General features: G+C 39.2%; 2 protein-coding genes across 2 annotated transcripts in view; both read right to left on the bottom strand.

Moving 5' to 3' along the window:
* nck1b (NCK adaptor protein 1b) overlaps positions 1–4,677 on the bottom strand; it is a 34,498-nt gene extending 29,821 nt beyond the window's left edge. Inside the window, exon 1 of the mRNA XM_042510787.2 lies at positions 4,465–4,677. The gene's annotated coding sequence lies outside the window, so the exon portion shown is untranslated. The remainder of the gene's footprint in view (positions 1–4,464) is intronic.
* A 2,065-nt stretch (positions 4,678–6,742) lies between these two features.
* On the bottom strand, positions 6,743–10,904 carry slc35g2b (solute carrier family 35 member G2b). The gene is made up of 2 exons (XM_042510665.2): positions 10,422–10,904; positions 6,743–9,179 (listed from the first exon to the last, which is right to left on the bottom strand). The coding sequence occupies exon 2, from the start codon at positions 9,150–9,152 to the stop codon at positions 7,902–7,904; it is 1,251 nt and encodes a 416-aa protein (XP_042366599.1). The 5' UTR covers positions 9,153–9,179; positions 10,422–10,904; the 3' UTR covers positions 6,743–7,901.
* Between the last annotated feature and the right edge of the window lie 10,628 nt (positions 10,905–21,532).

Here is a 21,532-nt window from a genome sequence, read left to right as displayed (position 1 = left end):
TTTTAAGAAATATTTGTTTAAATGGTTCTTCACAATCATGATGACAGGGCCACTAATTCCAGTCCTCAGAGAACAATGTGTAATAGAGAAGATCTGTAGACCTATTTTTGGTTCAACAATTTCACATAAAATATCTGGAGGTGGCCAGTCTAAACATAGCTCCAGCGTATCAGTGAAACTGCAACTGTGTCTCAAAAGCATTCTTTCATCAATTTTTACTCGGTGAATTTCATCATTCTCACAGCACATTTTGACATCAGCTATTTGAGTAATGGATACACATTAAATTCTGTCATCACAATGAAAGAAGCAGTTATAAGTACACACATCCTCATTTTCACACTGCCAAACCCACCGAAAGAAAAAATCCAAACCATAATGAACTAATAGAGAAAAACAGCACTGAAACTGAACACTTCTTTCCTCCTACACAAGGAAGTCAAATCACTCACTTCAAATGAGAAATGAAATATGTTAACCGCAGAGGCCAGACCATAAAGTTTTACAGAAGTGAGGAGAAATGTTATCACACCATCAGCAACTGCAGAGCGTGATGACTTTGCTTTTGCATGGATTAACAGCCAAAAAGAGCTTTTTTGTGCGATCAGCTCAACTTAAAAAAACAGGAGGGCACCTTTCCACTCCTGACAAAAGACTAAGTTCCTTTTTTTAGCAGGTGACCTTGATTAACTCATAGAAAGTACCCTTTACTACTGACTGTTTAAACAGGCCTACATGCGTGATCAGTCAAAGCAAACGTGTCAGACAGAAGATAAAAAAACAGATATGAAAAAAGAGGAATTGGAAGTGATTGTATGTAATAAGTGAGATTAGGGAGATAAGAAAAGAGAAGAGAGAGTTACGGGAAAATAAAAAAATCTCCATAATTTCTCAACTTCGGTAGAAACCTAAAGATGTTAAATACATTCCTTTACTTGTCATTTGAGCTGGGAATTTTTCAGCCACATTAGATTTTGGCTATCGAGAAAATGCACAGTTGGTATTTTCCCCGAAGCTGTGAGGACAGATTTGGCTGCTTCAGGCCACCGGGAGCACATAGCAGGCACCGAGGAGAGGCAAGGGCAGGAAAAAGAGCTCATCACTGCATATCCATAAGATTATACTGTCATTACACTCAAACAAGGGCACTGTTAGAGGGTATCTGAGTCAACAGGAGCTATAAATAGGACATAGATGAAATAGGGCCACATAACTATGATATCAACATGCATAGCTGAATAGTCAAAGCTTTGGGGGAGTCCTGATTCTGAACGTGAGCTCACAACCTGATGGGCGCAAACGTTCTCTATGCGTCTCCTAGTAGTCATTTTCACATCTGGAAAATTGGGCTCAATGCTCAAGAGAAATATACAAGCCATCAAGCAAATCATGCTCAGGTCTCCACCATCTTAACCCTGCAAACTGTCCCTCCCCTCCCTCTGACTCCCACTGGGAACAGAGCGACAGCAGACCAAATGTGTCTCTCCCCCTCTCACCTCCCTGAAACCTTAATGAGAGGCTGTGAAGAGGTCTGTCAGTGTGACAATAATTACAGAAACTGCACTATTCAGCAGCTGCAAAAAAAAAAACCTTTGGTGTTTGGAAACACACACATGCTACCCATTTAAAATCATTCAGAACTAACCACATATCTCAAAATTAATATCTGTGAGATAAAACGCCTGAGCCATATTAATCTGCTGATTGTTTCACAGTGCTGTTGAAGTTTTGAAGCCTGCCACACACAAACACAAGCACGAAAGCTTGCCAACAATTATACAGCCTTATCGGCCATTGTGCTACTGAAGCATGACATTTAGTCTGGCTTTGGCTGTGTAAGGTAGAAACAATGTTAGGAGATAAGCAGAGGGAGCAATTATCTGAAATCTTGCACCAAAACAAAAAATGATTTCACTTACACAGTACATTTGCCTAATTACAAACTCCTTAGGTAGTAAACATGAAAAACTCTACCAGATTGCCCCCCCAAAAAACAACTAGAAAGCTAAAACTCAAATATGTGATTTCATAGGGGAATAAAGTCTGGGACTGCCCCATAGAGCACCCCAGGGATTACTTTTTCTGCAAGCCGACACGCAAGTTAGCTTTGTTCTGGTTCCCTTGCCCAAAAAACTGTGATATTTTTACATTAGATTTTGGATCAATGCAGAAAATAAACTCTGTAGTAAACAAATATTTCTTATACTTAAACGTTTTGCTCAGCAAGGTAGGCCTCACAAATGAACACCACTTTTCGGATATTTGAAGCCTAAATGCAATCGCCAGAAGAAAAAAGCTAATGTTAGGCTATCAACAAACTATACCATGATCGCATGATTTAATGTCCCCACCACACGAAGGCTTCAAAGCTGTGTTCAGCGCAGCTCAGCATGATGACATTCTGCAGTCTAATTTGGCTACTTGTTAGCAACCGCCTCTTTGAAAGACACATACGAGCTTCAAAGCTCAAAAGTGGGGTATTTACTGATATATATTTATGTCATAGAACAAAACATGAAAGTTTCTTCAGCTTGTGTTAATCACAGGCCTTATTTCAGAAAGTGAATCAAAAACCCATTCAAAAAACTAATTGACTTTGAGACAAGGGAAGTGGAGATGCTGAAATGCTGATGGATTTCTGTTTCAGGACTCATTACTGGCTCTCTACAGACAGTAAATGGTGAAAGATGACCCAGCACTCTGGTGAATGGTCTGAATATATGGATACATTTTCTGTTTCAGAACGGAAATCACTGCAATAGAATAACACTCATTTTGATATAGAAGAGAAAACAAACATTTGGTGGGTCCACAAAATGAGTATTCAATTCATTGTCTATGAAGCAGCTCCGGATTTCATACTCAAGTTATCACAAGCTGTTTCTGTAATGCAGATATTTTCTGACTCATTTTGGCAGATAACGATCAAGGAACGTGTTTTTCCGCCTAATTACAGAGAATATCACGTCTCTCCTGGTGGCAGATGCAGAAATGAAATACAGTGTTTTTCAATATGTATACATTTACTGGGCAAAACAATGAAACAACTTTAACTTGGGTTACATGCAAAACATGCCACAGTTATTCTCATGTCCAACATTTTAAACAAAACTGTAAACATTTCTACTAACAAGCTTGGAGGATGCTCTCCCTAAGACAATACTGACAATAGCCGAAACTAAGGCTAATTTAAACTCTTTCAACAAATTAAAGTCTCACAATCATAGTTTCATTTTATCAGCCAGTCATATCAGCAGAAAAGTTCATTTCACGCCTATGTCAATATTTTATCTTAAACCTGATGTCTGCGATATCCATAATGTGCTGATATTATCATGCATCCTTAAATAGCTCATGTTCACAAAAATTAGTTGAACTTTCCTTGGCCATGAAAATAACATACTGGAATTCGTTAGTTAGGAGGGATTGGCCCTTAACAGACATTAAGTATGCATTTGTTACTGTCTGTGAATTGGAGCTGTAATGAGCAGTCCATTGACAGAAAATTAATTAAGTCATTTATCAAGTAAAAACCCTGATGACTCTCTGGTGGCAGCTTCTCTAATGTACTGATTTGCTTTTTTACGCAGTTTATATCAGTGTAAAAAGAATACATTTGTATTTGAGACAAAACAATACATCTATAGCTGTCATATTTGACTCTGGCAAGCTGTGATGGGCATTTTCCATTATTTTCTAACATTTTAAGGGCTGAATGAATATTAAATTAATTGTTAAAACAAACAGATACATGACTAATGAAAATGAATCATTGTTACAATGCAAACAAGCAAACAAGAGATGACTAAAATATCTATTCAAGTGTGTATAATCACAGCAAACATGTTGTTTAACACAAGTAAAGGGAATCATAAGTTAATTTTAGGGAATGCCTCCATCATGATCAGCTGCACAAGTCAAACTTGAGCATTAGTTAACGTTACATAAAAACTGTGTAGCTACTGAGAGGGACTGCAGTAAATTAGAAGATGCAAATTTGCGTTGTAAACCGTTTGCTGCCGCTGAGGCGTCCTCTCCATTTTCAATCTGAGGAATTGAAACGTTAACGTGGTGCACTGCACGAAATGAAGTGTAACCACACTCAGCAGCAGTTTTTTCGGAGCTTTTATCTTGTAACTTAAGCTTGACAGCGTGTCACGCTATCTAACTTGGCTAACGTGGCTAAGAAAATGCCCCAGATTGCTTTTCGTGGTGACAAATGTCTCGGTTGCAGCCAAACTAACCGTTAGCCAGCTGGATAACCGTATGTTGGCCATGTTGGCAAGGCGACAGACTGGTTTTGTCTGGGTTAACAGTTAGCTGTTAGCCGACGTGACTTGTAACGTTACTCGGTGAATCCAAGGATAGCAGCTAGCCTGTAGCTCTCGTGAGAAACGGTACTGCGGTAGCCTCAATCAGATAGCTTCACCGTCAGTGGCAGCTCAGATTCACACCGTGTCTTACCTGATTCCTGACGACCACCTCTTCTTATCTCCTTCACGAAATATTCAATGTCTGGAAGCGTCACGCAATTGATATCCAGAAACCTCGCTGGCGGCCAGTTATTTTTCCACTCCAACAAGCTAGCCTAGCTGATGAGACGCTGTGCCCCGTTGGAATAGCATTTCTATATCAAAGCATGTCATTGCTCAGTAGCACAGCTAGGCTAACTAGCAGCAGCTTCACAAGCTGTTCGGACGCAAGATCCCGCCCACTCGCACCCGATTGGCCGTAGAGGAATCGACTCTGCGTTGATTGGACCAGGACGCTGTCAGTCAATCATACTGCAGCTGCTGATGTTATGCATTCCCATAAGCATCCATCATGATTTTTGCCTTGTGAGGATTAAGAGTCAACCTAAACACTACAAAAAAAGACATGTACAGCATTGTGTAAATGTCTTAGGCCATCTTGAACTTTGTTATTTTAGAGGTTATAGTGATCATACATATTTATTTCTCAGTAGTCTAAAATACAACCAGAAATATGTATGCAGTACTAAAAACGCAAACATTTCAGAATAAAACAATTTATACAGGCTTAAATTGCAAGTCTTAAACTCTTTTGGGCAGACATATGAGATTTACATTACTAATCTTCTGGTGCATCTATGTTAGATCGTATTCAAAACATGTCCAAAGCACCATATTGTTTGACCAACCTTCTGGGGGGTTTTAATGAGTTGTATATTTTTTCTGTATTCTTTGTTTGTATAATCTCAAATCTTAATAAAGATATATATATAGCGGCCCAAGACAAGGTGCAATACCAGTATATGCTAAACTGTAGCATATCTATACTATAATGTGAATTCAGGTATTCAGCCTGTTTTTTTGTTTGTTTTTTTAAAATCATATTTTGCTTTTTTTCTGTCTACTTACAATATTGCTGTGTGTTTTTGCTGTTTACCTAATAAACTGATCTGTGTGGTCTTTTTACAGATACATTGTCAGTATATGACTATGTATCTTTGTTTTTTTTTGTACTGATGCTTCCTGTTGTACTCGACCTTACTGTTGTAATGATAAATCTCCCCCAAATTAGGAATAATCTCATATTATCTATCACTAATTCATGATGACTTTAATGCTGGCTACAGCTGGCAGCAATTGTATGTACTTGAAGTATTGCCTTATATGATGAATAGATATTTAATAGTTTAATAGTTAGCCTGGTGTTTTTGAGCCCTTCATAAAAATGCCCAGTCATCTGTACTGTGCAGCACAAATAGAGACACTCGCACATACAATAACTCATCATCAAATTCCACTCAGGCCCCTCCTGGGAAGTGATACTTCTAATAAACATGTCTGTGGCGAGGAGGGCTGCAGAGTAATTTGGAAGGTTGTGCAGCTCGCTGCAGGATGCAATCTGTTTCCTGCTCAAACAGATGGGCCTCCTCTACATGTATTCTACTTTCCGCACCCAAAATCCCATCTCAAAACAAGACTATGATACAACACGTGTAAACCCACTTTATCTCTGTTTATTCACCCTTTGAATAAATACACTCTAAACTAGAAAGTGTTTAAAAAATGTGACATGACAGATTGAACATTTTCAAAGTGAAAGACCATCTCAGATTATTATGTTTATAATGGTTGTTTAACTTTTGGTTGTAAATTGATTGAGCTTGTGGGTTTACTCATCATTTTGTTGACTGTGACATCAGTGATAACAGATTGTCATCACACAGAGTTATTTGGTAACACCTCTACTATTTGCATGGCTGTAACCACAATACTTACTATTTCCTATTTCAATAGAAATATGTTAAACATTCAACAGAGTGTCATAAATTTATAACACTTTATCGGGTCATAAATTTGCTTCTTCTCATTAAATGAAAAGAGTTTGGATGAACTGTGACATTTCATGCATTTAACTTGTTTTTATGAATTAACTGCAGACTATTATTGACCATGAAATATGCCACAAATTACCTTCATTATTTACTGTCATAAAGTATTTTCTCAGCTAATACTGACTGATTAGTGGAGTGGATTGTGAATGCCACCTGCTGGGCTCTTTGTGAAACATCCACGTTGAGTCACTTTTGAACCGCAACATGTCCTCTTTCATCCGCACTGCATCATCATTGCCATTATTTCATTCCATCACTGTTGCTTTGCCCTGGGGAAATCACAGAGACTGACTGTGCTGCCTTGGTTTTCTACACAGAGAAAGGAAACACGCTGGTGAGCGGCTGAATCGTCCGCTACAGAAAAAGCAGATGGTCTCATGTTGTTAAAGGGGACTTTAATTCAATACAGTGTACATGCCTCTGGGCATTAGTTTGATATGCATCTGAAAGTAAACAGAGGCAGCGTCCAAGGATGTAATTGCTAGTGTTAAATATCAAGTGGCTGCTGGGGACAGAACATATGTGAAGGCAGTAAGAAAGGTGCAGTTTGTGCACAAAATATTTTTGCTATTATTTGTAAACTGAGACATTTTAATAAAAACCCCAGTTAAACAGTCAATGACAAGAAGCTCTATCCCAGCACATAAAGCTCACTATATCGCACCCTGGATCCTTCATAATGTTATTTTATTTGAAGAAATTCAGCAACCGATTAAAGCAATACCAGTTATTTTATGAAACATGGGTGGTATTTATTTTTATTCTTTCTTTCCTTGTATGTATGAATGATTTCTGGGCTGACATTTACACAGTGTGACAAGTGTGGCAGTGTGACAACAGACAGATACACCACACCTTGCTGATGATATTTTCATAAAAAGGTGCATATCATTGTCAGTCCAGTGTGTAGGATTTAGTAGCATCTAGAGTTGAGGTTACAGAACTGAAACCTCTCCTGTGTGAAAAAAGCTGTAGGAGAACTATGGTGACTGACACGAAAACGTGAATGCCCCTACCTATAGCCAATATGTAGTTTGTCCATTCAGGGCAACTGTAGAAACAATGTGGCAATCTACATGGAAGAGGATCTCCTCCATTTGTAGATATAAACGACTCATTCTAAGGTAACCAAAGCACAAAACATGGGTATGATTATTATATGCTATTTTTGCCATTAAATCTTACACACTGGACCTTTAAGATGATCATTTTTACACTGCCACTCACAAGACCAGATTCAATATGGTTTAAAATGCCAGAGCAAAAGTAATCACAAAAATTAAACTGGCTTGTTTTTTTGCTGACATTTTGGTCTTTGACACAATTTGACATTAAAGCAGTACTATCAGGGGGACAGAGTCACCATATTACATTTGTCTTTTATTTCACACACAAATATTAAGACATTAGTTACACAACTGGCACCCTTCCAACAATACACACAACAATACAAAATCATCAGATGAAGATCCAGACATTCTTTTTTAAATTGCACAACCAAGCAACATTGTAAACAAATAGATTGACATATCCAAACTCATTTGATGGGCGAGTCGAGGATCTCTTGATAATCCTGCCGCACGGCCCTGCTCACCCTGTACAGCTTGACTCCTGTCAGTGTGAACACGCTGACCATGATGACCAGGCTTCCGATGACGTCGTAGACGGACGGGATCATCCTCAGAACAATGAGCTGGAGCAACATGGCGACCACGATCTCGAGGTGCTGCACTGTACTAACTAAGGCCGGATGAAACTTGTTTAGAGCATAGTAGACTCCGAGGAACGCCACAGTGGAGCAGATACAGATCCCAATTAAGTAGCCCCAGGTCTCCCCATCAAGAGGAATGATGGGCTCCTGCATGACAAACATAGTGGAGGCACCCCACACCGTGCCTGTCCAGCCGAACGTAAAGAGTGCCGTCCACATGCTGACGCGCTCCTTGATGGCTCTGTAGACGATCATGGAGAGGGCAGCGGTCAAGCCGGCCATCACTGTCATTGTGTAGCCAAAGGCCTCCTTCCAAAACCCCAACCTGGACTTCTCCTCGTCTGCGACGTTTGGCACCATGACCAGGCACAGGCCGAACACGCTCCCCACCACCGTGACCACATCTGTGTAGCTTAGCCTCTCATCCAGCAACAGGAAGGCCAGTATTGCACTGAAGACTGTGGTGGACGCACGCCACATGAGGGTGCCATTACTGGGTGGTACTATAGCAAAAGAGGTGTAGGCGCAGGTGATTGAGATAACGTTGCACACGCCATAGAGAAAGAGCCGCAGCCGGTAGCCCTTAGGGCCAAAGGGGGCCTCGTGGTAGTAGAAAACCACCAGGATGGACAGCACCTGGATCACGGAGCGGATAAATAGCAGCTCGAGGGAGGGCACTTTAGAGCGGTCTGCTGCTAAACGAGTAATCAGCGCCACACAGCCGTGAGCCACCGCTGCCCCAAACAAGGCCATCCAGGTCACCCTGGAGGCCAACACATTCGCCTCCCCGAAGCTGGCCAGCTGGCCCTCGACCCCCTTGTCCTTTTGCACACTTGGCTGCTTGGGCTGGGTCTCCATGGTTCCAAACAAAGTCCTGCTACCTTTAGTGTCTGACACAAGTCTCTTTCCCACGTTAGCTTCCGCGAAGGCGCCAAACTCCTCAAAAGAGGGTGCGTCATCATAGCCTTCATCGCCAGGCTGGGGGAAGTGTGTGGCATATTTCACTGTCACTGTGTTTGGGTGGATCTTGACCCGTTTTTTTGATCCGTACTGCAGCGAGGATGAAGATACATCCATGTTTCCTTACGTGTCAGATGGGGTAATCTGAAAAAGGAAATAAAAATGATTGCAGTGTTATTGTGCTGAAATTATATTCAAATAAATTCTTGCCCTGCGGTATGATTTTATTTCCCTAATCAGCCAAAACAGACCTTTTTGGAAAGAGAGAGAAATGTTTGCATAATTCATGTTCTCTAAGTATCCACCCCTGACACCTACACACACGCTGCAAACACACACTCATGCACGCACGCAGATAAAAGCACACACTTGCTGTATCACCGCTGTCTCACTTACCTTTTGACTCTGCCTGGCTTTACACGTGTGTTGTGTTACTTCTATATATATCCATGCAAGCTCATATAAGCCGGGCAGCAAACAATGTGAGGCTGATGCAGTCTGATGTGGATGAAATTACATAACAGGAAACCACAGAGGGGACGATACATGAATGTGGGCCATGTATGAGATGAATGGAGCTGCACACCATAAATTAACAAACCATGGTACAAAACTGCATGAAAGGTTTAAACTTTGTTTAATAGTTTGAATACCCAACTTAAGTCATGAGAGATTTCTGATGCTTAAAACAGAAATGGGATTTTGTTCAAGGGTGATTTTACTGAATTTTGTCATAAAATAAAGACTATTTTTTGTAGAAAAAAAAACGAAATAAAAGCTTGTAGATACTGAAAATACTATTTATAATAGTATTTTTTTTTATATATAAATGATTACTACAACTGTATTCATTCTGTCTGTCCTTTAAGACTCAGCATTAATCAAAACCACAAGGGGGCAGATAGATACTCTTATTTGCCTTCTCTCCTCTTGCATGCGATTGCTCCTCCCTTTTGAAATAAACATGAATATAACTTGATTCTTAATAACAAGCAATGGTAATAAACTATTGTTTTAGGTGGAGGGACACTTCAATAAAAAAAAATTATATATTTTATCTTTTAAATCCGAAAAAAAAACCCCGAAAAAAAAGCTGTTGCAGCCAATTTAACGATAATAACCCGTAGCTGAGAAAAATAGGCTATTTTCAAGAACTAAGACGGGAAATAGCAAAACATAAAATAAAAATCCTTGAGATTAGGAGTCATGTTGGCAAATGCAAGATCTTGGCATGCAAATTCTTAAAATGTAGTCTAATTTAGGTTTAAACTAGTAGAAAAAAAGGATCTTACCAACCTAATAAAATCGTTAGAAACAGATATTTTTTCCTCAATGAGGCGTTTGCACCCTTGTATTAACTGCAAGAAAAACATAATATCGTCTTACCTTATGTTCTTGAAGAGTTCCTGTCGGTGCATAAAACCCGGGTTCGGATCATAAATGAAGATCTCGTTTCGTTTCTTGCTCCTTACATTTAGTCATCTGCCATTTCCCCATCTTCCCCCTTCGAGCGGAGCGCCTCTTGAAGATGCGTGCTGCTTATTTGTTCTCCACGCTGTCGATGGACGCTGCTTCTGCTGCTGCTGAAGCTGAAGCTGCTGTTGCTGAAGGCGATGATGATGATGATGATGATGGCGATGATGATGATGATGAAGCTGAAGCGGGAGGGGGAAAGCCGGGGAGTGAAGCAACTGTCACTGTCACAGCCAGTGGTTTCTCCTCCTCCTCCTCCTCCTCCCCACTTCTTGCCACCTAGAGCCGCTCATTCGTCATCTCTCAGGAGGGAAAAGGGATGTGCGTCGGTCACTCATCATCATCAGATTAAATCCACTTTAAGAGGAAGATTTCATTTGTCTGTTTTGAAGTTTTTACACTGTGATGTCGGGAATCAAAGCTTTCGCCCCCCTTCTTTAACATGCATCGGTTTAAATGCACTTTGTATGACATCACGTGCAAAGGATGCCATATTGCTTATTTATGGGCATATAGGGTGAAGTCAGGTAATGTAAGACACCTTTTGGTAGATTACCAAAAGAACCACCTGAAACTCTGCAGACTATATTAATTGTTACTTTTATAGCTCATTGTGGTTCTCTGCTGTATTTCTACTAGGAAAATTTATAATTTAGAAACTTTGGACGTAAAAAAACATGGGGAGAAAACTGACCTCACTCTGATGACATGTTAGGTAAAATGGGACAGTTATGTTTTTTTCCAACCCTTTCAGACCTAAGCAAATTATTCTGATTTCATTTTAAAGCATGCAAAGCAATGACCAACTTGGCAAAAAATATCCCACAAATTCCAAGAAATTCTTTTTAAACTACTTGTTGCCTTCTCCCCATGTTTTTGAGTGTTTAATTGTTTTCCTTGGTGCCATATTGTCTGCAGTGGACATGCATGGCTACCAGTTATGCTAACTCTGGAGTAATGTGGCTGACATAGACTCACAGCTTCATTATATACTCACTCAAAACAAAACCCTATCCCATTAAAACTTCAGTGCATTGTGAAAATATGTTGATTATAGGCCAATGCCACATGGATTTTCTCTCAAATTGTAGGACCAATGGATTTTTGACTCTTTCCCCTGGCCAAGCTGAAATTGCTTATCGCAAACCAATAAAAGTGATTATTTCATGTAAAGGACAATTGTGGCAACAATACAATAACACAGTTGGCTGATAATCTTTAAAGAGCCCTAGATTTAAAATCTTATTTGTCCCATTTTACCTGAAGTCTGAAATTGCCTGACTTCACTCTATTTGCAACATCTTTGTTTGGCATAAATCTGCAAACAGATACTATAAAAACTTTATTTTATTTAGTGTTGCAGCTTGGAGTAATTGGGATTCCCATAATCCTCTGGGAATTTCTAATTTGCTCTATGAAGACTCTCATGAGAGCGGCGCGTCTCCCTTGTGTGCCATGCTCATTTCACTTGTTCCAAGAGCAATAAATGCCTGTCCATCTTTAGGAGGCTAACTTTAACCGTCCCTGTCTAAATACACTGATCCATTTTGCAAAGAAGAAGCCACATGTGCTGAATACTGATGCAAAACAACCTCAAAGTAAAGAGGAGGCAGCTTATGCAGGTTGATAAAAGGCATGGCAAACATTTATTGCCATTTTCAAGATGGGGGAAGTTGAAAGCACTTAAATTAGATTGTTGAGTTTACCCCCCAGGCTATGCAACAGGAGCCTTGGCTGGTAATAACGATCATACTGCCACGTGCTGCCACTGCCTCAACATGTAACATGACTGTGATTTTAATTGGGACAGAGCAGCAAGAAAGGTGATTTGTGATGTTGTGGCAATTAAATCGGCGTTGTGTACATTAAGCTATTTACAGTAAATCAATCATGCAGCGGGGAATATGAACTTAAAGGGGCATAATTGAGCTATGGCTGCAATAATTGTAGTAATTTATCATTATTCTATTATCTTATAAACAGATGAAAAGCAAGCAAGTCAACTTTCCAGAAAATAAAGAGATAACAGGTTAGTAGTATGAGCAAAATAATGTGGTTTGAGGACTTAATTTAGGCTTGTCATATTTATGTGTTATTAAGAATGATTAATAGGTGAATTAGTAATTGGAAGCAACACAAATGTCAATGTGTACCATTCTCACGAAAAGTGGCACTGTGACTGACCCCATATTCATGAGGTGTTGGAATAGCCGTAAAAAATGAGTTCCCCACTGGAAAGTTCACACATCACCTTCTCAATTTGGACAACAACAACTCAGAAAATTAGCAAAAAATTTGGCACACAAATTGTCAAGCTGATGTCATATTATGCAGAAACATGGAGGACGAAGGTACATGTTTAGTTGATGTTAAACTATATTAATTCTGGTATTGCGCTTACATTTTTGGTTACATATGTAGCAGTTAGTTCTTGTCTGTGTAGAGTGACCTCTTATAAATGTTATTTATTAGCATTAGCCTTGGTAACAAGTCAACAATGTAATATTTTGGTAGTTTTATGAAATGTGGCCCACTGGTACAACAACAAGTCAAGGATAAAATCACTTTGTAATCTAAAGCGTCAAACTGTTTAGCCATACTTGGATAGCATGATGAATCTTCCTCTGGGACATTAAATGCTGTGAGCATTAAATATGACACATTTTCTTTGTGGCGTCTATGTTGTTTCCAGATTATGATTTAAAAGCACATGAAAACACCAAAGATGGAAGAACAACTTACCAACTCAGGAAATGGGACCATTCAAGGAGCATATGAATACAGCATAAAATATTGTAGATAAGAGTCCAAAATCTGTTAAATATGATGCCACAGCCAGGAGACAGTTAGCTAAGCTTTGCATAAACATTGGAAACAAGAGGATAGAGCTCGCCAGCTTATTAAAAAACAAAATGACGACTCTGGGTGGAACGGTATATAGCTTTCATTTCAACATTGGGTCGGACGCAAATGAAAAGGGGGTTGAGGTTAATTTTGAGCATCAAACACTCATTTTTTTTTGCGTCCTGGTGAGTTTAATGCACCAGTTTGTGCCTTTTCTGCATCAATTTAGGGTGAAAATGTCTTTAAATTTATCAAAATATGTCACCTGTTGTCTGGGTGTCTATGAAGTTGTAACTGCTTAAGCATCCAGTGCCACTGCTACAAGATTAAACTGAAGGATGAAAACAACACCATGAACTCTAAACTGTCTCACAGCTCACTGAACCAAAGTGAAACTGGAGAGCAATCATGCCATGTCTTTTCATACCCTCCATGGTTTGTAATCACGACATAAGAAATTTATGGATGGTTTTATGATTTACTTAAAGGAAAGATCAGACTGTTGAAGAGAAGTACAAGAAAGTGAAATGCTGTTATTATCATTTTACTTAACAGAGGAATGAATCTGCTCTATTAAAGAGGCTATCTCTGGGGAAATAGCAACACGTTCAGCTTTCCCAAGCCTGAATACACTCATTTTGTCATGGAGCTTTAGCAGAGGCTCCACTGGCAGATGCTTTCCTTAAAATCAAAGTACACTGATTATATTATGTAATCATACCTGCTTTGGTACATCAGCTTGCATGGAAAGTATTTTGCAATCTTTTTAATATAAGCAGCTTGTATGCCTTATAATGCCAGAGCTCAACAGCTAAACGTGTGGACGAGGACAATTACAAACAGATGTGAGCACATAATGAAGACTAATTACAGACGATAGCAGGTTGCCTTTGTTATTATGCCCTTCTTTGCATCACAACGGCATTTAAGACAGTAAAAATCCAGCATACATAACTCATGATGATGTAGTATGCGTGAGAACAACTCTCTACTTGCACTACATGTGGTTAATGAGTGGAAAAATCTCAAGTCATGTGCAAAACTTTGTACTTTTTCTGCAAGGAATGAGGTCGTGCACTGGTTAATAAAAAGCAACACCAACACAAGATTTTTTTTTTTTTTTACACAGATCTGATTTCACACAGAAACTTCAGTTGTGGATATTTGCCAGGGTGACATTTCGAACATTTTCCCTTCCATATCTGCAAGGTTTTCTTGCGTTCTCACATTTCGGTGGTGGCTAAATCTTTGCAGCCTGAAGGTGCAACAATTCCCTGTCCTTCTCTGCAACTGTCGTGTCATATTTTTCCTCACTCTTTTCTTAATTTTTCTTTCGAACTTCTTTTCTACTAAAAAAAAAAAAAAAATTCTTCTGGCTGTTGGTGAGCATATTGGGAAAAGATATAAGAGCCTTAGTGTGTATTGTATTGATCACCTGCTTTGTTTTTTTGTCAGGTCCCTCTAGGAGGCTTTCACCATGAATGCGTGGCTCATTTATCTTCCATCTGGGGCTTAGGCCATCTGTCATTGATTAAGCAGTTATATCTCAGCTTTTATTGGCCGTGGAGCAGAAAACGACAAACCACCGTTCCTTCTATTGGTGCACTGACTGACAGGCTTAGTATACAGCAATTTAAGGATTTAGGGAATAGGGAAGGTGAGAGCAGGGCTGTCACTGACATGGAGCAAATAAAGTGGAATAAATGGAGGATGGTGGCTTAAATAGGCAATTTGTGTGTGGGTGGGGAAAGAATAGATAGGGTTCTTGTTTTGTTCACTTTTAGGGCTAATGAAACAAAGTACCATAGTAAATGAGATCAAGCACACCTGACAATTCCCTCACTAACCAACAAGAGCAGTGCTAAATATCTACATGCACGAACAGTATGTTTAACTGAACACTTAACATCCAAATGTGAATCCCATGGATTTGCATCATATGAATCAGAGATCCTGCAGATAAGCTGATGGGTGTTAAACTTTATCTGCAAGAACACACTTTTAATGTTCGCCCAGCTGTCAAGGACCAAGACAAACTTTCCCCAACATGATGTTTCCTGCAGACATTGCTCTGAGAATAGCTCGTCCCCGTTGGCAAGCTACCCCCGCTTTTGTTTCTGTCTATTTGCTGAACCCAAAACCAAACAGAGCCTCATTCTTGCATGAATCATAAATAGGCCAACTCAGCAGTTTGTTCCAAATCCAGCCTTTTTAATAATGTATGAGCTGAAGAGGATTCCTACTTTCAGAGAGAGGGTCTTCTTTCTGGTTTTGATTTTGTGGCCTTCCCTTAAATATGTGTAACTTTAAGCCTTAACAAAATGTAATCCAATAGGTTATATACAAATTCGCCCCTGTAGACTTGTCATGAATGCTGTAATAAGCAACCTGTTGAAAAATTGAGCATTATAACAAGAGTGTCTGTACGGATTGACTCTCTCTTGGAGCCAGCCTCAAGTGGTCGTTTGAGGAACTGCAGTTTTTGGCACTTTATTTTTCAGCCTCAGACACTGCTGCTTGTGGCCACCACACCATGTACTAAGACACCCAAAGCCTCCACTGGCTACAGTATTAGAGACAAGTAACCAAAGATTCCACTACATACAAACAACAAGTAGAAAACTATGAGGAATATTGAAGGAAATGAACTGTCACCAGTCCTTAAAGTGGTTACCATATCACAAAGACAATAACTCAAAATAAACACATAAGTATCATCTCAGCTAGAACACAAACACACACCAGAGAAAGGCAGCACAAGGAGGCGTACGTTAATTGACCATATGGTGAATCTGTTTCAAGCAGACAGGACAATGATGTGGAAGCATGCTGTACCTCTGAGGATTATTGCTCTCAATTCTGCCATTTCAATAAGCCTTCGTGCAAGCAAAGTTCACTAAAATCAGTTGGAGGATCAAAAGATGAAATGAAATGAAATAAAAATGAAGTAAAGTCATCATCCGTATATCTGACCAATTATTTATCCAAGAATATCAATCCAAATGGACTTTGGGAAAGTTATCGTTAAGGAGAAAGCAATTTTTCCAACTTTTTTCAACGTCCTCTCTGATGAAACTTTTATCCACTGTAGCAGATGATGAGTTTTAACACATTATTTATTTTTTTTGGTTTACTGTGATTTTATCAGCTCCTCAGAGCAGCCGCCATCGAGTATAATTGGATCCTGAAGCTCCAGCAGCTGTTAATTTTCTTTCATTCTTTTTTTTCAGCTGTTTTGCCGTGTGACTTCATCATGCCTTCGAGATCTCTTCATATATCAATAGTCGGTAAAGCTTTTTCAAATCAGAGCCCCATTTCTGTCGTTACTTTCAGATGTCTCACAGCAAGCTTGTGACTGCACCTTGAGACTATCATTAGTGTGATTGAGTGTGAGCAGCAGATGGGTCAGTCTAAAATTTGTCTCATTATGCCCGGGGAAAGATGTGTCATTGAATGTGTATGTTTGTTCCTATAAGTGCAAATTTTGTGTTTTACTGCACAAACACAAAGACATCTGATGTGCTTATTGGGTACATGCATGTATAAATGTGTGAATTCTTTGGAAAAAGTTACAAATTACACACGTTGGTGATGTCAAAATGTCAAGGTGTACCTCTGCCTCTGATTGGCATATCTACAGACATTAAAACAGACTCAAATGAAAAAAAAGGAGCATGTGATTCTTAAATTCTTATGTTGCTATTATGCTGAATTACATTACACCATCTTTATGCATTAAAACATCTCTTTTTAAATACATCTTCGTAATTGACTTTCAAAATATTTAATTAGTTGTTCCTAGATTTTGAAAAAGCTCAGTGTTTTCCTCAGTGCCATTAGTCAGTTTTTCCATGGCTAAACTGTTGGCAAGACTTTTAGAACAATGTCTGACTTTAGATGTCTCAGTGCCTCTCCAGGCAGCTGCAATACAGTATTACGCCTGATTTGATTATCTTTTTTATTTGCACCCATAAACTTCATTCAGTTGGAAGTAAAAAGTTTGCTTCTTAGGAAACAGGCTACAGTAGGACCTTTAGGGAAACTTCTGTTATGAGAGGTGCATTTTTTAGGCAATATTCCTGTCCAATTCTGCTATTATGTATTGTATATTTGCCTGTTGCATACTGTGCATATATGCTATGATGGTTGGGAAAGTCGAGCCGCTCAACTACTTTTATCCATCTGTGGCTATTTACATTAATAGGCACAAATGGCTGTTAACAGCTGGCTGAGAGAAAGTGTTTTTTTTTAAATGCTGTTGATATCTCACTCACATGCCACTCTTATTAAACAATTTTCATCCTGTATAATGTTCCTGTCAGGAACGTGCCTGAAATTGGTTATATCGTATTGGATGAGGTTATGTTGTTGCATGGGACAGAGATTCTGGAAATACTCTGGAAATCTATTTTAGCTAACAAATCACTTACAATGTTTAACTGTTAGACTGGAAATCATATTTAAGGCCCAAATATGCAATGTAAAGGACTCACTCCCAGGCTGGATACTGCATCCAAGGGGAAGCAAATCAGAGGACTTGTCATGTGACGATGAGACAAATGTATCACTCTCCCATCTCTTTGTGGAAATGAATCTGACCGCTGAGACTTGTACGAGCAGGTGCTTCACAGTGCTGCCTTCAACACCTTTTTGCATGTGTGAGATGCTGAAATGTTGGACTCACTGACATTTTGAGGTGAGGTTGTGAATCCTGGAAATACAGCGAGCTGCGCTGTCTCTTCGGATTAAAACCACAAGAGTATACAAGTGAAGAAGATGTCTTCATTTTTCTCCATGGTTAGACATAGTTAAGTCAGTTCAAGCATATTCGTGATTAACCGTGGGCACTGTACCTCTGAGCCTGTTCAACAGAGGGAATATTCTGCTTTGTCTCTTATTTAGGCTGTACAAAATAAGCAGTGGTGCCTCCAGAAATCTTTGTATCAGGGTGGCTGTGGCCCCCCTGATCACCCCCTGGTGGTGCGAAAAAAAATAAAACCAAGTCTATTATGATAAACTACCATTTCTGAAGGACAATGTTACCTTACATATAATAAGTATTCACAGCATACTCAACTTCCTTTGCCCAAATGCCGGTTTTACCAAAAACAGGAGGCCAGAGGCCAGTTAACACTTTTTACAAACAAGCTCAATTCTGATGCTTTTTAATACACTCTGTCATGTTATTTGAATTTAAAGCACATAAAATGAATGCACATAAATTTTTTGTTGGGATTGTGGGCCACCTGGCACCTTTTCACTGGCCAGATTTGGCCTGCGGGCCATTGGTTGAGTGTCACTGCTGTTCAAGCAAACAAAAATCTTCTTCTCCGTTATCTTAAAATAACATCGGGGAGACCATCTTGAACAGAAACATTAAGTTTTGCCTCAGGTCCTTTACTCTTACGTCAGAGTCTGCGATTAGGACATCGCCATTTCTAGTTTTGATTAGCCTGTGCCTCAACCCCTTTAGACTCCTGCCACAGACCGACCCACGAGGCATGACGCTGCAGCCTTTGTGTGTGCGAGTGTGTGTATGTGCTGATCCATAATGCATGTGATGCTTCTGACTACACGCCTCCTCTCATGAGAATGCCCTTTTCTTTGCATCCATCCGCCCATTACGGTGTCACATCTCCTCTGATCCTGATTCACAAATAAATGTTCTGCTCAATTTATTAGATTACAATCATGTTAAATGTCTTAGTGGATCATCACGCTGCCTTGGATGCTGTTTTATTGTAAGTCCTGTTTATTCTGTGGGATAGTTTAAAGCTTGACAGTGAGAGGTTAAGACTATAGACAGTAATGCAACCCCAAGAGGTAGCTGTGGTGCGTTTATTGTCATCACAGTGCAGCAGCTACAAAAACATGGTGTAAAGTGGGGATGCATCCATTATGCTGTTTTGGAGAGCAGGATGTGTCAGTCATATTATGAGGTGCAAAATGAACCAAGCTGTGACAACATAAATCACACTCTCGCTGTGTGCGAGAGCTCTGCAGGCTGAAGATGCTGCAGAAGCACAGAACAATCACAACACTGATCAAAGTGTTTTATGACAGGAGGAGCGGCAAAGGCTGTAATGTGATGGTGTAAGTCAGCAACTCAAACCTGCAGCTCAAACTAGATGCATCTACCTCAGCAGCAGTAACGATTATGAGGCCAGCAGTTGGCTTAAGAAAAGGTGGCTGTAATACAAAAATCTGATGCCAATACAAACATGTACTGTAAAGTTGTTTTTAATGCTATGGGACCTTGCTGGTTGGCGTGTTTCTCTTCCATCTTTATTAAAATTATGCAAAACGTTGCAATTGCCATTTTTCATTTTTGATGTTGATGATTCAGTGACAGTTATCACACTCCTATTTTCCTGCATTTAGATATTTAAATCAGCAGTGTTGGCGAAGCTACTTTGAAAGCTACCAATTACTTCACACTGGAAGAAGCAGATCGACAGCAAAGCTTTCCTTGGGAGAAATCTAGTTTGGTTAACAAAAGCTACTTTTATAAAGTAGTTTAAGCTACTTAATATAAGATGATCAAATAGGCAATGCAAATTTTTAATAAAATACAAAAAAAGTCCTATGCCTGCATAAAATGCCACTCAGCTGAGGGTATTACAAAAACTGCCCACTTTTCACAGGCTATGACCCAAAATAATGAAATACCACACTATTCATGGGAAAATGCAGTGTCCATCAGTCAGACGCTGACTTTTAGAAACAGGTGGTGGCATTGCAACAAGCAGGATTACTTTGTTACCCAGGTAACTTCTAAAATAGTATGCTGCAACTTCTCTGAACTTTAATAAATAGCAATAAAGGTACTTGTGACTAACTGACACTTAATATATCCAAGTTTATTTGTACTATTTCTGCCTGCTGAATGCATTGCCTGAGTAAGTCTGAGCATGCCTTCACAGCAGTCAATATGAAAGTAAAATGTGGCGAAATATGTGGCGGATATCAATTATGGTAGAGAAGCATTATGAATAAAATATTTAAAAATAATAATAATTCCTTACCATTTATGGGCCACGATTTCTTATTGTTTTAGTAGTTAACTACACAAAAAATAATTTAACAATTTAACTCACTATGCAACCACTAAAGACTATGTGTCATTTAATACTCCCCAAGACTGAAAATAAAATGGTTTGTTACACCTTTTTTCATGCACAAGTGCTGGAATAATGAGTCTATTAATCCACTGATTTAAAATTAATATGAAAACAATTTTTATTTTCCAAACAACTGTGTTAAAAATATTTAATTTTAAATTGTCTTTCAGTCTGTCAAGCAAAAAGACAAGACAACCAACAGGGACAGATTAATTGATTATAGAAATAATTGGTTGTTGCAGCCACAAACAAATCTTTGTAATATGATTGAGTCTCACTCTGTTTTGCCCATAGTCACGTTGCTCTCACATTCATTTGATCCCTTGACGTGGGGAAAAAAACTGTGAAATTGATATGAATGATATGCAAATACATTTGACGAGAACATTTCACACGCTACAGCAGCCAGTCCTTTAGTCACAGACGTCATGATACGTGGCTTTAACAGAAAGATTTCTGTCTGAGTGCTTTATTAAAGGCGAAGGATATGGAAACAGTGCTGACCACCTGAGACTCTTCTTTTACAGCGTATATTTTTACAGTCTCTTGATCATGTTAAATCATTTGAGAGCATGGCGTGACATTTAACACAACACTGGGAATGTAGCTATTATAGAGTTTTTGTTCAGTTGTCATGAGTTACAAAGGTCACAGACACCTGAGGGATATTATTCCGGCTATAATGCCTCGTAGGGAGAGAAATTACAGGTGCATGATAGAGTGACACCAGGAGCTTATTATGTTTGAATTTTCTGGGTGAAGAGGTGATTTTACCAGTGCAAAAATGACTCAATTTATAACTCAATTTGTGCTTCCTAGCATAAAGTCCACCATCTATCACTGAAATTTGCATGTATTTCCTTTTGTTTTGTGTTCTGCCTTCATTTCAGAGGAAACTCAGATGAGCACATAGTGAGCCAGTAGTATCAGTATACTATAGTCCTTGTACAAAGCCATGAAAGAGGAAAATGGATCAATAGGATATTCTGTTTTACACCTCGGCTGACTCGCAGGAAGTCCACTGAGAATTAAACCACCACCACTACAGAGGGCCTGAAT

The sequence above is a fragment of the Plectropomus leopardus genome, chromosome 21, assembly GCF_026936395.1.
Source record: "Plectropomus leopardus strain MGB_pleo_1.0 chromosome 21, ASM2693639v1, whole genome shotgun sequence".
NCBI classification, from domain to species: Eukaryota; Metazoa; Chordata; class Actinopteri; order Perciformes; family Serranidae; genus Plectropomus; species Plectropomus leopardus.
Note: the sequence above shows the minus strand (reverse complement) of the source record. Positions and strands in the feature narration are given on the sequence as shown.

What these genes read in the sequence shown, in the direction of transcription:
- slc35g2b (XM_042510665.2), bottom strand. Translation starts at nt 9,152, where the DNA reads ATGGATGTATCTTCATCCTCGCTGCAGTACGGATCAAAAAAACGGGTC.